General features: G+C 37.9%; 1 protein-coding gene across 1 annotated transcript in view; it reads right to left on the bottom strand.

The window, feature by feature from the left end:
* Nucleotides 1–13,671, bottom strand: part of LOC131070964 (uncharacterized) — a 118,106-nt gene that overhangs the window by 47,443 nt on the left and 56,992 nt on the right. The window contains exons 3-4 of the mRNA XM_058006676.1: nt 1,845–1,959; nt 1,633–1,756 (exon numbers count right to left, since the gene is read on the bottom strand). Coding sequence (XP_057862659.1) covers nt 1,633–1,756; nt 1,845–1,959 — 239 coding nt within the window. The remainder of the gene's footprint in view (nt 1–1,632; nt 1,757–1,844; nt 1,960–13,671) is intronic.

The raw sequence follows: 13,671 nt of genomic DNA, 5'->3' as shown, positions 1-13,671 counted from the left end.
TGAAATTAAAGGATGGAAATCCTTAATTTCTCTTGTCAAGTTAGTGGACGAAAACCCCTAACTTGGGCAGAAATTAGAAACATTTCAAAGAATTTATACAATGGGAGACAGCTGCAGGTTTGAAAGAATTACAGCAGAGGCTAAATAATAAGTTTTATATTTTTAAAAATACATTATAAGCTTTAAATCCGAATTATATAATCGAAGTTATAATATTTAGGATAAATTTATATTTATAATTAGCTATGCTATCATTTTTGAGAGTTAGGATTATTTATTTTAGGAAAAAATAACGAATTTTAAAACGAGACATTACAAAGCAAGGCAACCACTACACCAAAAGCTCGAACTATTGGTGAATGGCGCCCATTAGTGTTAAGAGTAGGATTTTCGTTGCACTAGAGTATCAACATATGCCAGCCCCCTCATGGACATGGCTATTGGCCCAACCATCTAGTTCGAGTACACGCACGCCAGCACGACAAAGGAACTTTCGACAAGGTTTAGCCAACATATTAGGTTTTGGTCCAGTAGAGACATTACATGCCTACTACCATGCTCCACAAGGCTCAACCTTGAGACCTCAGTCCTAATACCAAGCAAGGCAACCACTACACCAAAAAAACAGACTAATAGTGAATGACTCCCACTGGCATTAAGGGTGGGGATTTTGTCCCATCAGTGTGCCAATGCATGCCAACCCCCTTATTGACACATGGCTACTGGTCTCACCATCTAGTTCACCAACTAGTTCAGGTACACACCCACTAGCACAACGAAGGAACGCCCACCAAGGTTTAGCGGTTATCCAACATACTGAGTTTTCATCTAGTAGGGACATTACAAATACATTTGTTGCCCAATCAGAGACATGGGAAGCATTACGTAGATTTTAGATACTGCCAATTCATGCACAGATAAGGGCAAGCCCATGAGACAATGTTCATCTAAGCTGATTAACAAAAAGGCTGACAAGCTCTCATATTCATCATTCAAGTCAGTGTGCAGATACTTGGTTTTTAACTAGTTTTTTCCCTTAAGCTCTATGAGTTCATTGGCCTTGAGTGCTGTGGGAACGTCTACGGAGAGTACCCTACTCCATTCTTCAAATACCCAGCATATTCCGCTTGGCCCTGAACATTAGATCTTATGTTGGCCATGTCCTAGTGGTGGATGATGATGCTGCCATTCTTCTAGTCTGAGCCTCACTACAAACATGCAATAGAGCTGATTTCTTGTCTTTGGTCCTCAGCCTTGATCTACAGCAGCTCCTTCCACGCATGAGATTCTGCAATTGCATTTAGATCCTTCTGTTGGGGTTCAACTATTTTAGGTCTACTTACTCGAGGTATATCTACATGTTTTGTTGTCCAGCATTTTGATTCTTTTCAGAACCTTGGTAGTTTTACAGTTTACCGTAGTATTGTCTATTGTCACTGAATGTACTTTCCAGCCCATTTGACCTACTATGGTCATCTGCCAACATTTATACAATTCCTTTCTCCATTCTGCTATGTAGCATCGCGAACAACCTGTGGCTTTTTGACGGAACAATGCAGTTGCATCATAGAAATCACAAAACAGGCAAATAATAGATGTATTTAACACAATAAAAGGTGGGCAGAATCATGCCTTGAAATTGTAACGAACACTCAGTTCAATCGAGTTAAAGTTTCTTTTTTCTAAGCGGAGTTTGAACCTCCGTCCTTCCTCCCTGTAATATGCATTTGACAACTCTCCAAAAATATTGCCCAACCTGAAAAGGAGAACAATAAATGTGGCACTATAAGAAACAAAATTGCTTTTAAGCCATGTCCAGATATGCAATACACATATACAAATACCTAAATAGAGATCGATTTAGTTCAGATGAATCATGCTTAACAAAAATTGAAAAGCTTTTTGCATCAACTTCTGCTCGCTTCCTAAGAGCTACCAGACGATCTTCATTCACATCATCTGCATCAAAATGTGATTTGATGTCAAGATAAACTCAATAAGAATTTGACAAAAGAGTGTATCTTTCAAATACAAACTGCAATGATTGCATTAATCAAATCATAAAGTTTTAATTTGCTATCAATAATTAAATCATTTCAGCCAAGGGTTGACAGTGACTTGACACCTATTCTAATAATAAGCCATAGCCATTGTGATAGACAGAACCAAGCATATAATCTTAAGTGTTTTGAACTTATTGCTACCTTTCCTGTACTTGCATGTATTTTCTCTTGCTATTGTATTAAAAAAAACATTGCATGTGTTAACAAAAACTTATAAAAATTTGTTCCACAACCGTAGTTGCCTAAATCTGAAATTGTATCAATAATCTGTTTAACCACCCTGATCTTCCCAACTTTCAGCAACAGCCTCTAAATCAATCAACATGGAGCAGATGGTCCTAGAGATAAGGAGATTATCAGCATAGAAAGGGAGACAAAAATAAACAGTAATGTTGCATCCCTGGGATCGAAAAAGATTATCTTAGAAATAGGTTAATCAAATCATACAGCCTGAAGACTGGTTAAAAAGTATTTGACAGTTCTAAGAACGGGAAGGTAGATATATCTCAAGCCAACTCTCTGGATAAATAGAAGTACTTTTATTATTAATATCCACTAAGACTGAAGAACAATCATGGTTACAAAACTTGACTGGAAAAACCCAGAGTCCAAAGGCAGACAATGCCAGCCGAAGATTGAAGAGCAGGGTGCGGGTAACATCAAAATCAAAAAAAAAAAATGGAAGCAAAAAAATAAAAAACACGCATAGCACTAAACACTAAAATGCCCTCTAATACTCCCAAAAGGCATTCATTTCATTTGCAACCATGACGAAAGAGGAGAAAAGTGTATTGACACAAAAACGCAATCCATTAAAGCAAAAACCATCAGACAACTTCAGCAGCAAACTTTGATTGGATGCAATATGAGCAGGTTTGTAGCAGCCTTAGTGCATCTAAAGGATCCCATGGTTGATATGAGCAGCTCACGGGTCAATTGAAATTAATTTGAAGAAGTCTTCTCTTATTTTGAAATTTTTTCTTCTTTTTTAAAATCAATTTCATAAATCTTCTATATTTGTTTAATTTTGGCCTTTAGGTTCATGGAACAAGAAAGAATGAATATAACTCATTTTTACCTCTCTTTTTTTTGTTTAATTATGGATATTTTTTGTTTTCTCTTTTTATTTACAAACCTTAGCTGTTTTTTTGCAATCTATTTTTTAGTTGCAATCCTTAACTATTCTTTTTCTAATTTTTTAATCTTAGTTTATATAGAAACCCTAAGTGTTAATTTATTTACCATTGATTTGTTACTGTAACCTAATTCAAATTTTAAGATTGTTGTAATGTCAAGCCCAGTAAGTAAAGACACTTGTTGGAAACATTTCATTCCAAGATCAAAGTAAGGGGAGTTGGTTTACAGACATTGCACTATTGATTTCACAAGCCCTTGTATACAAGGGCCCATTCCTTGAATCTAATGTTCCGATTTTTCCCAGATTTCAAGATGAATGAGTTTTGAGTATGCTCTAAACAATTATAAAACAATTAGAACCTAATAGATGTTGTGACGTTTTCACACATCGCCCCATTGCAAATGGGGACCCCCTACTTTTTAGGCCCTCTTGGTCTTTTGATTTTTTTGTTGTTGGGTCTTTTCGCGACAGTCTTGTCAATCTCTCTCTAAGTTTGTGAGTGTTCGGGGGTCAAATTGATTAAATCTGCTTTTCGTTTGAGCAAATTTGGTGAAGTCTAGGACTTGTTTTGTTAATTTTTGGGTTTATGCCTTTTGTCCTAGATTTTAGGGGTTTTTGTTAGGGTTTTGAAGAAACTAAGCATACAACTGGAATCAGGAACCTCCCAGTAAAATTTGGGCCAAAACTAAGCAACTTTCTATTTTTAGAAAGTTCCTATTTTTTAGGGATTTTGCTGAGTCTCAAAATGTCGTCATTTTGCCAAAAATCAAACTTACTATTTTTAGTAATTTCTATTTTTAGTAAGTGTTTTCCTAACCTATTTTGTCCAAACCCTAACATTTTGAAACACTTACTATTTGGGAAAATCTATTTTGGCAGGTTCATCCCTGAAGACGTTGAAGACTGAACGTTCTTGAAGATCATTTCTAAATCCGGAATAGTCGGAAGGCGGACAAGTTGGATCAAAAAAAAAATGGTTAAGTTTGGAACTCCTATTTTAGAAGAGGAAAGCATGCAAAATCATCAAAGTCTGGAAATTCACATCAATCCACCAATGTCATCCTGATCTGAAAATGGCCTGAAATTTGACTAAGTCTGAAAATTTGAAAGATCTTCCAAAATCCAGAATTTGCATTATGATTCCTAGGGACCTGAAACCACTCTCAAACATCCTGACAATATATATGAAATATAACTTAAAGTATAAGAAAGGAAAAAGACATATTGAAGATGCCACTTATACTTAAATGTTGTATTTCATATATATCCTGATGAAGAGAATGAGGAAAAATCATGAAAATCCTTCCCCAAGTCAATTCAGCGCCCAAGTTTGGCCAAGGGCGCCAAACAAAGGAGTCCATGGAGAACGTGGAGAATGTGAAAATCCTTGCCTAGGTGGTTTTAGCGCCCATACTTCACCAAAGGCGCAAAAGTGAAGTTGACATGGAAAGCATGGAAAATTGTGAATTCCACCACTTAGTGAAAATTCCACCCTACTCCAAGGGAGGGCACCAAAGTGGAGTGCTCAAGGAGAATGGAGAAAGTTTAGAATTCCACGCCTAAAGGAGATTAGCGCCCAAGCCATGATGAAGGCGCCAAAGAGATTATCCTGGAAAACCTTCAATGTAATGAAATTCCTTCTTCCTAGCAAAATTCCGCCCTAAGACATGGAAGGGCGCCAAAGTGGATGATGCATGGAAAAATGTTGAAGTTAAGAATTCCTTGCCTTAGGGAGAATTGCACCTAAGGAAGGTACCAGGGCGCCAAAACTTGATGGTCATGGAAAGCTTCAAAATCACAAAATTCCTTACCAATGCAGAATCATTACCCAAGTTCAAAGGCACCTGTGCCCAAGTCAAGGTATCAAGGAGAAGCATGAAAAGATGAAATCCCCCCTCCACAATGAAATTCCACCCAAACACTCAGCAAGGCGCCAAAATGGAGGGGTCATGGAGGATTCAGCATTTGATGAAATTCCTCCTCCACAGTGAAATTCCGCCCAAACACTCAAGAGGGCGCCAAAATGGAGGGGTCATGGAGGATTCAGCATTTGACAAAATTCCTCCTCCACAGTGAAATTCTGCCAAAACACACAAGGCATGGAGGATTCACAAATTCATTGAATCCTCCACCAGTCAGAAATTCCACCCTACTCCTTAGATGGGCGTCAAAATGAGCAGGGCATGGAGGATTCACAACTTAGCAAAATTACTCCTCCACAGTGAAATTTCGCCCAAGCACTCAGCAGGGTGCCAAAATGGAGGGGTCATGGAGGATTCAGCATTTGATGAAATTCCTCCTCCACAGTGAAATTCCGCCTAAGACATGGAAGGGCGCCAAAGTGGATGATGCATGGAAAAATGTTGAAGTTAAGAATTCCTTCCTCAGGGAAGAATTGTGCCCAAGATGAAGAAATTCCAAGAAAGGTGAAAATTTGGCGAAGTGTCGAAAATTCCTTCCTTCAGGACCGAATACTAAGTGTTTGAAATTTCTTCCTTCGGGACATAGTTCTTGGAAATCATGAAAATTGGCTAAGGCATGAAGAATTTGCTTCCTCGAGGTAAGGAACAAATTTCCTTTCAAAGGAGAATTCCTTCACAACATGAATTCCACACTGAGATGAATTGAAGGTGAAAATTTCTAAGGCAAGGAAGGAATCAAGGATGAACTGAATAAGAAATTTTCCCCCAAGAAAATTTTTGAAAAATCCATTCTCGGGCATCAAATCACATCCAAATTTCAAAATTTTTATAGATTTCGATTCATAGGAGAATTCTCTCCCTCCTGGACGTGAAACCCTAATTTGTGGAAAATCCTTAAAAAATAGGAGTTGGTGAAAATTGATGGAAAACCTTCTTCAAGCAAGGAAAGTTGAGGGAGATTTCAAGAAAATTCTTCCTGAATCGAATTTTCCCTCTCCAACAATTGCAGATGTGCAAGAGAGGATATACGACGGCGGGGTCCACTTGCATGGCAAGGGTCTATTGAACACGTGGCAGTAGAGTGGCACATTCATTACTGGAATATTTGACCAAATGGCGACCCAGTCATTGGATGTTGAATTTATGGCAGATTCCTTTTGCATGCAACCACCGCATGTGGAAATGATGGAGCATTTATGGCATCATGGGCGATTTTTGCATGAGGGTACATTCATTGCATAGTGGGCACTTTTTAAATGTAATGGTTAATTAATGCTTTATGGGTGCCATTTTCGGCAAGATTGTAATTAATTGTATATGGGCTTTATGGGGTATTTATTGCTGATTCCCACCTTGTTGCATCTTGAGAGGAGAATCTTTTGGACAAACCCTAATTAGGGTTTTGCATGTAGCCAGGGCTTGAAGCCTATATAAAGGGGTCACCCCCCTCATTTGTAAGAGGGAGACTTGTATGAAATTGTTGCGATAAGTTTTGAGGTAATAACAGTGAAACATTGTTCTCTGATGGTGTCCACTTAAATTATTTTTTCAAAGCTTGCATGGTTTCACCTTCCTCACTTAGATTAGAAATAGTAAAGTGCTTTGATTTCAATGGAGAATGTAATGGTGTCTGATGAATTTCCACAGTTCATACTTTTTGCATCTTGCTGATTGTAAGTTGCAATGTAAAGTTAGTCTGAGCCCCCTAAATTTGTGCTAAGTTCGATTGTGGATGGTCGTTTGGATTGCGTCGTTTTTGGGTATTCAAATGTACTTTCTCAATTTGAAAATCCTCTAGCATCCCCAGAAGATTGCACCAGTTCTTGCGGAGTTGTAGTTGATCTTGGCGAAGCAGAGCTTGGTTTATTTGGAATTTGTCCACCAAAGCACTATTCATTGTTATCACTGCCCTTAGGAGTAGATTTAGATCCTTCTAAACCCTTTCCCTTTTACTTTCAATTCATTTTAGTCTGTTTGAAGCAGCAGCATCGCAGGTTCGCTATATCCGATGATGGAGTTCCAACCACAACAAAGAAGTGAAAGAACGATGCAAACGTAAGGCCCCTTGGATTACCAGCAATCACATCAGCCAACTGAGTCACGTCCGTAGCATGAAGGAACCTTGGAGTCGATTGTTTGAACTTCTTGCAATCTTAGCATGCAATCACACTTTGATCAAGAGAGAGTGAAGTGACCGTTAGGCAACTTTATTTTGTGTTCAACGTTGTCAAAAAATCGTTCAACGTTGTCAAAAAATCACATCAACAATTGATTTGGAACAAAGATTATCTTTAAGATTGAGACCTATGAGTTGCACAAGGGAACCTCCTTGCATGAGATATGTTTCAAGCAACTTGAACAACAATGAAACCAGGTAGAAATTTATTAATAGTGTACTTAAAGTTTCAAACTTTCCATTTTTTATGTTAATTTTAAAACTTGAAGTCGAATAATTTGATTGAGTTCTTTTCTTTTCTCATTTTAGATGCACGGTGGGAGAGATTTTGAGTTAATTTGTGCCACACTTTATGAGGATTATGAAAATTTGTGCCTTCAGCCAACCATGCAACGCTTCAAAATGTGAGTGCAATTGGAGTATGTTTGAGCATGTACACTATAATGTCCCCTTCCGTTAAGTAGTCGGAAGTGTCGCTTTAAGCCTATTTAACTCTCATAGGCTAATTTTGGGCTTTATAGGGAATAATTATTTAAATTAATTTGAAATAGTCCTAAGCTTCTCAAGATTATTTATAATTAATTAATTAAAAGCTGAACCTTGGTTCTTCTTATTTTAATGAAGTGACTTTATTTTATGTCAATGAAAAATTAGTAAAATGGGTCACTTTATGACTGGATATATGAAATAAAAGAAAAGAAACTCAAATAATTCTCTCAAAGATGGGATATAAAAGAGTTGAAAGCCATAAAAGCAATCCATTCTGAACTTGTTATTCCTTGGTAAGTTTCTTTGAGAACTTGTGGTTTCGTTTCAGCAAACCCTAGGACGAAAACCCTTGGGATTTTGGTTGATTGGACGAAAACCCATTTCAGCCAACCTTGATGGATTCACACAAGATTCAAAAGGGCATCTATTGGATTAGATTTCAGAGTTTTGGTGTGAGAAAGATTATCTTCCTTGAAGGTTAAATTTTTTATAATTTTCCCAAATGTTCGTAGGCAAATGAAGAAAAAATTATTTTCTTCTATTTTCAGATGAGTTTATTACATTGATTAGATTGTAGGCACCATCTTCAACTATGACAAAGGGATAATTTTGGATGCCATATTGTAGAGATTTGTAATTGAAAACAACCTCATATTGTGGGCATGGGAATATTCCAGGAGGTTGGGCAAAATTGGCAGGTTTCCTAGCTGTTTGCCATATTCATTTCCTCAAAACATTGTATTGGGGTCAAATTGGTTGCCAACCTTCACTTCCAATAGGGACATTGGATTCATAAATACTGAACAGCAAGTTTTGGGTGAAGTCGTGAGTTATCCCTTTGCTAGGCGATGATACAAATCAGCCAAACATTGTGTTCTGAGGACAGTTTGAGGGTCTTTGCTGTCCGACTTAGTTCTATGAAAGGCATGTGGGAATCCAGATAAAATAACAGCAGATTTGGAGTGGTCAAGCCTTCTAGGAGCTGTTCATATTGCTGGTGCTGACTTTTGGAATTGGTTTTGTATTCACATAGTGTCAATCTGTCATATAATCAGATCTGAACCATATTTCTGTGAGCTTAAACAGCATACTGTCATATCACTTTTAATATATTTTCAGTCCAATTAAATGTATGAAAACTATTTGTCACAATGTCCAATTAAATCTATGAATACCAAGATGATATAATTCATAAAATAACTCATCCAACCTCCAAACCACCCAATTAAGTAGAGCTTTGCATCATTTGAAAGTAGTTTTGGTTTCTACGGTATTTTTTGCCCCAAAGACTGTCTTTAGTTAGGTTAATGGTGGTTTCTATCCCCTAGAGAATATTTCTCCAAGGAATATTCCATCACCTAGTTGTTGTGACGTTTTCACACATCGCCCCATTGCAAATGGGGACCCCACTTTTTGCTTTGCTTTAGGTTTAGTTGTCTTTTAGCTTGGTTCTAGTTGTTAATCTTTGCTTAAGGGAAGAAGTTGGTTTTGTTGGTTTGAGATTGAGGAGAATTGAAAAAGTTATAAAATTGTCAAATGTTGTCATGTTGCAAAGTTGCAAGAAAGATATCAAGGCAAGTGAAACTTCCTCGTTTCCTTCTAGGGGTCGTTTTTCCACCCTTTGGAGAATAGATGAAACCAAGTGTTAAACAATGGAGTTTGTTTCAAGACAGAGAAAAATTGGAAATTTCCTTCTACCTATCGAATTTCCACTCCTGGAGATTGAATGCTAAGTGAAAGGGAAATTTGAAATCTTTCTTGTGAAGATCAATTTTCCACTCTAGGTGAAAAGTTGCTAGTAAAATTGAACGAAGAAGGTCAAAAACAAGGAAATTAAAACCTTCCTTCTAAGAGGCAAATTTCCACTCCTTCCTTGTGAGGTTCATTTTTCCACCCTTGCTCTAATTTGAACAATGAAAAAAGGAAAGTGAAATTTTAAGGCAAATAAAAGTGGAATCTCCCTTGTGGAGTTCGAATTTCCACTCTTCCTTCTAAATCAAGCATTGAGTGAAATTTTGAGGAAAGAAAATCTTCCTTGTGCCTAGCGATTTTCCATTCTTCCTTGTGAGGTGTGAATTTCCACCCCAATTTTTTGATGAATTTTCAAGAGCTAAATCAAAATCTTCCTTGTCATGTGTGCTTTTCCACTTCTAATCTTGGCGATTGAAGGATGAGTAAAAGGTCAGTTTTGAAACAAGAAATCTTCCTTCTACATAGCGAATTTTCACTCCATTTTTCCACTCCTTCCTTGTCATAGTTGAATTTCGACCCTTGAATGACAAGAAAAACATTAAGTGCAAAGTAAATGCGAATTTTAATTTGCAAATAAAAACCATTTAAATGCAAGAGTCAATTTTGTTAGGAATAGAGAAGGGGTACAACTTGTTGATGAGTGTTTTGTGACCACACCAACACAAAATAAAGTGCCAAAGGACACTCTATCCTCTATTGAGCAAAGACCCCTTGTATGCTAAGATTGCAAAGATCATAGAGGCAACTCCAAGGTTCCTATTGCGAACACACGACTTTATGATGGTTACGAGGTCGTTTGGATTGATGTATGCTAGTAATACAAAGGGACTTGTCTTTGGATCATTCTTTCACTTCTTTGCTATGGCTGGAACAGTGGAACTTCATCATTGGATACAGCAATTATGTGATGCTTTTGCTTCGAACAAGCTGGACTAGAATGAACTGAAATTAAAAGGGGAAAGAGTTAGAGAAACGTAATTCTAATCCTAAGGACAATGATATCAATGGATAGTGCTCCAATGGATGAATTCCACATAAACCAAGTTCTGCTTCACCAAGATCAACTACAACTCGACAAGAACTGGTGCAATCTTCCAAGGGTTATGCAAAGAATTTTCATATCATAATGAACGCCATCATAACAAACAATGCACATTCAATGATTGAAGTTAAGCATCCATATAAAAGGCTCGGGCTAACTTTACACTGGAACTTATAATCAATAAGATGCAAAAAGTATGAGCCATAGAAATTCATCAAACACAATCGCATTCTCCATTAAAACCAAAGTACTTCATCTAACAATTGACAAATTGGAAGAACACCGTGCAACAAGTTGAAATAACATGAATCCACCATATCTTCAATGAAATCAAATTTTATTTCTCCAAGTCTTACAACAATGTCTTCTCCTTCTCCTACTCTACTTCTACTATAAGAGCGAGAGTTCTCTATTTCTAACGAGATAACTCTGTATTACAAATGAGAAGGCAGCGCCTTTTATAGAGATCCCCCCACAAATGAACGGCCAAGATTGATTTGAAATCAAGGACCAAGATTACACCATTCAAACCCTAATTAGGGTTTGACCAAGACTAACCCTTGACGCACAAGGTAGTGGGTCTAGCAATTAATGAGGCATCATGCCCACTACACATTTAATAGCTCATCGCCTAAAATAGCATGCCCACTATCCCTCTCCTTGGTGGCAAATGCAATGAATATGGTCATGACGGCTTCGAAACACGTGATTGGTCAGAGAAGGTGACGAGGCACCACCTCAACATGTTGGACGCCATGTGGACCCAATAACTCATCACGAAGAATATTCCATTTTGACTAATTGTGATGGAGTATATTCCCAAATTGCATCATCTGGACCAAGGTTCTAACTTTGATCAACTCTTTTGAAATTATCCTTCCTTGATCATTTTCTTCTTTCCCCGTACTTGGGTTCGGGAATTCACCTCCTTGGAATATCTTTCCTAGTCAACAACTGTCATTCCTCGAGTTTTTTCCTTCCAAATTTTGATCTTGGGTTTTCGGAGGAAATTCAAGATGTTGTAAATTATTCTTCTCTCTTGCAATTGAACTTTGGATCCTTGGGGTCTAGAACTAGATTGCCTTGAAGCCTGAATGTTTGGAGTTTGAATGTCCTCGACGTTTGGTCTCCATGTACCACCCATTGCCTTGACCTCATATTGGAGGATATTGGCAAGCTTCCATGGATCAAGACGTGTAGATAAGGCCAAAAATATTTGCAAATTTGTGTACAATCACACGTGGGTCCTTAGCCTAATGAGGCAATACATGGGGCCTAAGGAGTTGGCTTGTCCTGGAATCACTAGATTTGCCACCAATTTCATCACATTACAATCCTTGATTCGATCAAAGGCAACTTTGAGGCATATGTTTGTTGGTGAGGAGTGGACTTCCTCATCCTATGCTATGACCACTGCAGGGATTGATCCTTAGCCTAATGAGGCAATACATGGGGCCTGAGGAGTTGGCTTGTCCTAGAATCACTAGATTTGCCACCAATTTCATCACATTACAATCCTTGATTCGATCAAAGGCAACTTTGAGGCGTATGTTTGTTGGTGAGGAGTGGACTTCCTCATCCTATGCTATGACCATTGCAAGGATTGATGTGGCAGATTGCATTTTTTATGAGCCTAGCTTTTGGGCCCCTTGTGCAAAGATTGTGAAGGTAAAAATTTTATAAATTCTACATTATATTTTAATTTTTATTTGTTTATTTTCATTCACACTTAAAGTTAACTGTTAATGTTTCACAATATTTGTAGTTCATTGAGCCCTTGGTAGTTCTCCTACAAGTTGATGGGGAAAATCTAGCAATGGACTACATATATGGGGGCATGGACAGGGCCAAAGAGGCCATCAAATGTGTCTATGCAGGAGATGAGAGTAAGTCCAGTACCATTTGGGAGATCATTGATAAGAGATGGCACCTCCAGCTTCAAAAGCCCCTCCATGCAAACACTTATTAAGTCAATCCGACATTCCATTTCCCCCTGAAAGGCAAATGAGGAGGTTCTTAATGGGCTCTACTCAGTGAAAGAGTTGATGTCGCCTAGTGATACCAGCACTATAACCACGAGATAGAAGCCTTTTCTAATGCACAAGGGAAGGTCTTCTATCGTCAAATTTGCAAAGATAGTCAGACAAAATTGCAAATATGTAAAAATTTAAGGGCATAATTTAATTTTATAACTTAAGGTCTTAAGCTGGAAATGAGACTGATTTTTTTTCTTTTTCTCATCTTAGATAGATGGTGGCAAATGTTTGGTCTTAAAACAACAATCTTCAAAGAATAGCTATCATTTTGAGCCAACCATGAAGTGCTTCCGGTTGTGAGCGCAATTGGAGTATGTTTGAGCACATACTCCAAGCAAAATAGACTGTCTGTGGAGATGTTGAATGATCTAGTCTTTGTTCATTACAAACTTCGTCTTAGAAAAAGACAAGTTTTGGACAATGACTCCACCCCAGTCATGCTAGAGAAGGTTGACCCAGAATCTGAGTGGATGACTGAGGCTATGTATCTTGTCTTTAGTGACAACGACCTTGATTGGGTCGACTAGGCAGACAAAGAGGCTGAGGCTGTAGCCATGGAAAAGGAGGAGGATAGAGCATGAGCAGACACAGGCACAATTGATGTTGGTGAGGGTGGCATGGAGTCACAAGCAGAGACTATGGCTGCTGAATCATCCAAGACCTACCTTAGATGCCTTCGTAGGAGGGATGCAGGTTCCTCTGAGCCATGGACTAGTAATTAATGTTTGATGCTTGTTTGGAACATTTGATGTCATGGGTTTCATATTCCATGAGTTTTGTATCCATTTGACAATATTTATATATCTAAGTTTGCTATTTCCTTCAGCTACAATTTGCATTTATACTTATGTGATCAATGTACACTTGTGTACGTGATCAAATTAGCTTCTATTTGATGGTGTTGTTGTCTTTAAGGTTTATTTAATAAAGGATGCATGAAACAAGTTTTAAATCTTTAAAAATCTCTAAATTTCTTGGGTCTTTCACTTCACCGAGTTTGCGGTTTTTTTGCCGAGTCCCAAGTCAATCACCCTTGTTGAGTCTATGCTGAGT

The sequence above is a fragment of the Cryptomeria japonica genome, chromosome 4, assembly GCF_030272615.1.
Source record: "Cryptomeria japonica chromosome 4, Sugi_1.0, whole genome shotgun sequence".
NCBI classification, from domain to species: domain Eukaryota; kingdom Viridiplantae; phylum Streptophyta; class Pinopsida; order Cupressales; family Cupressaceae; genus Cryptomeria; species Cryptomeria japonica.
This window is presented reverse-complemented; position numbering and strand designations above follow the sequence as displayed.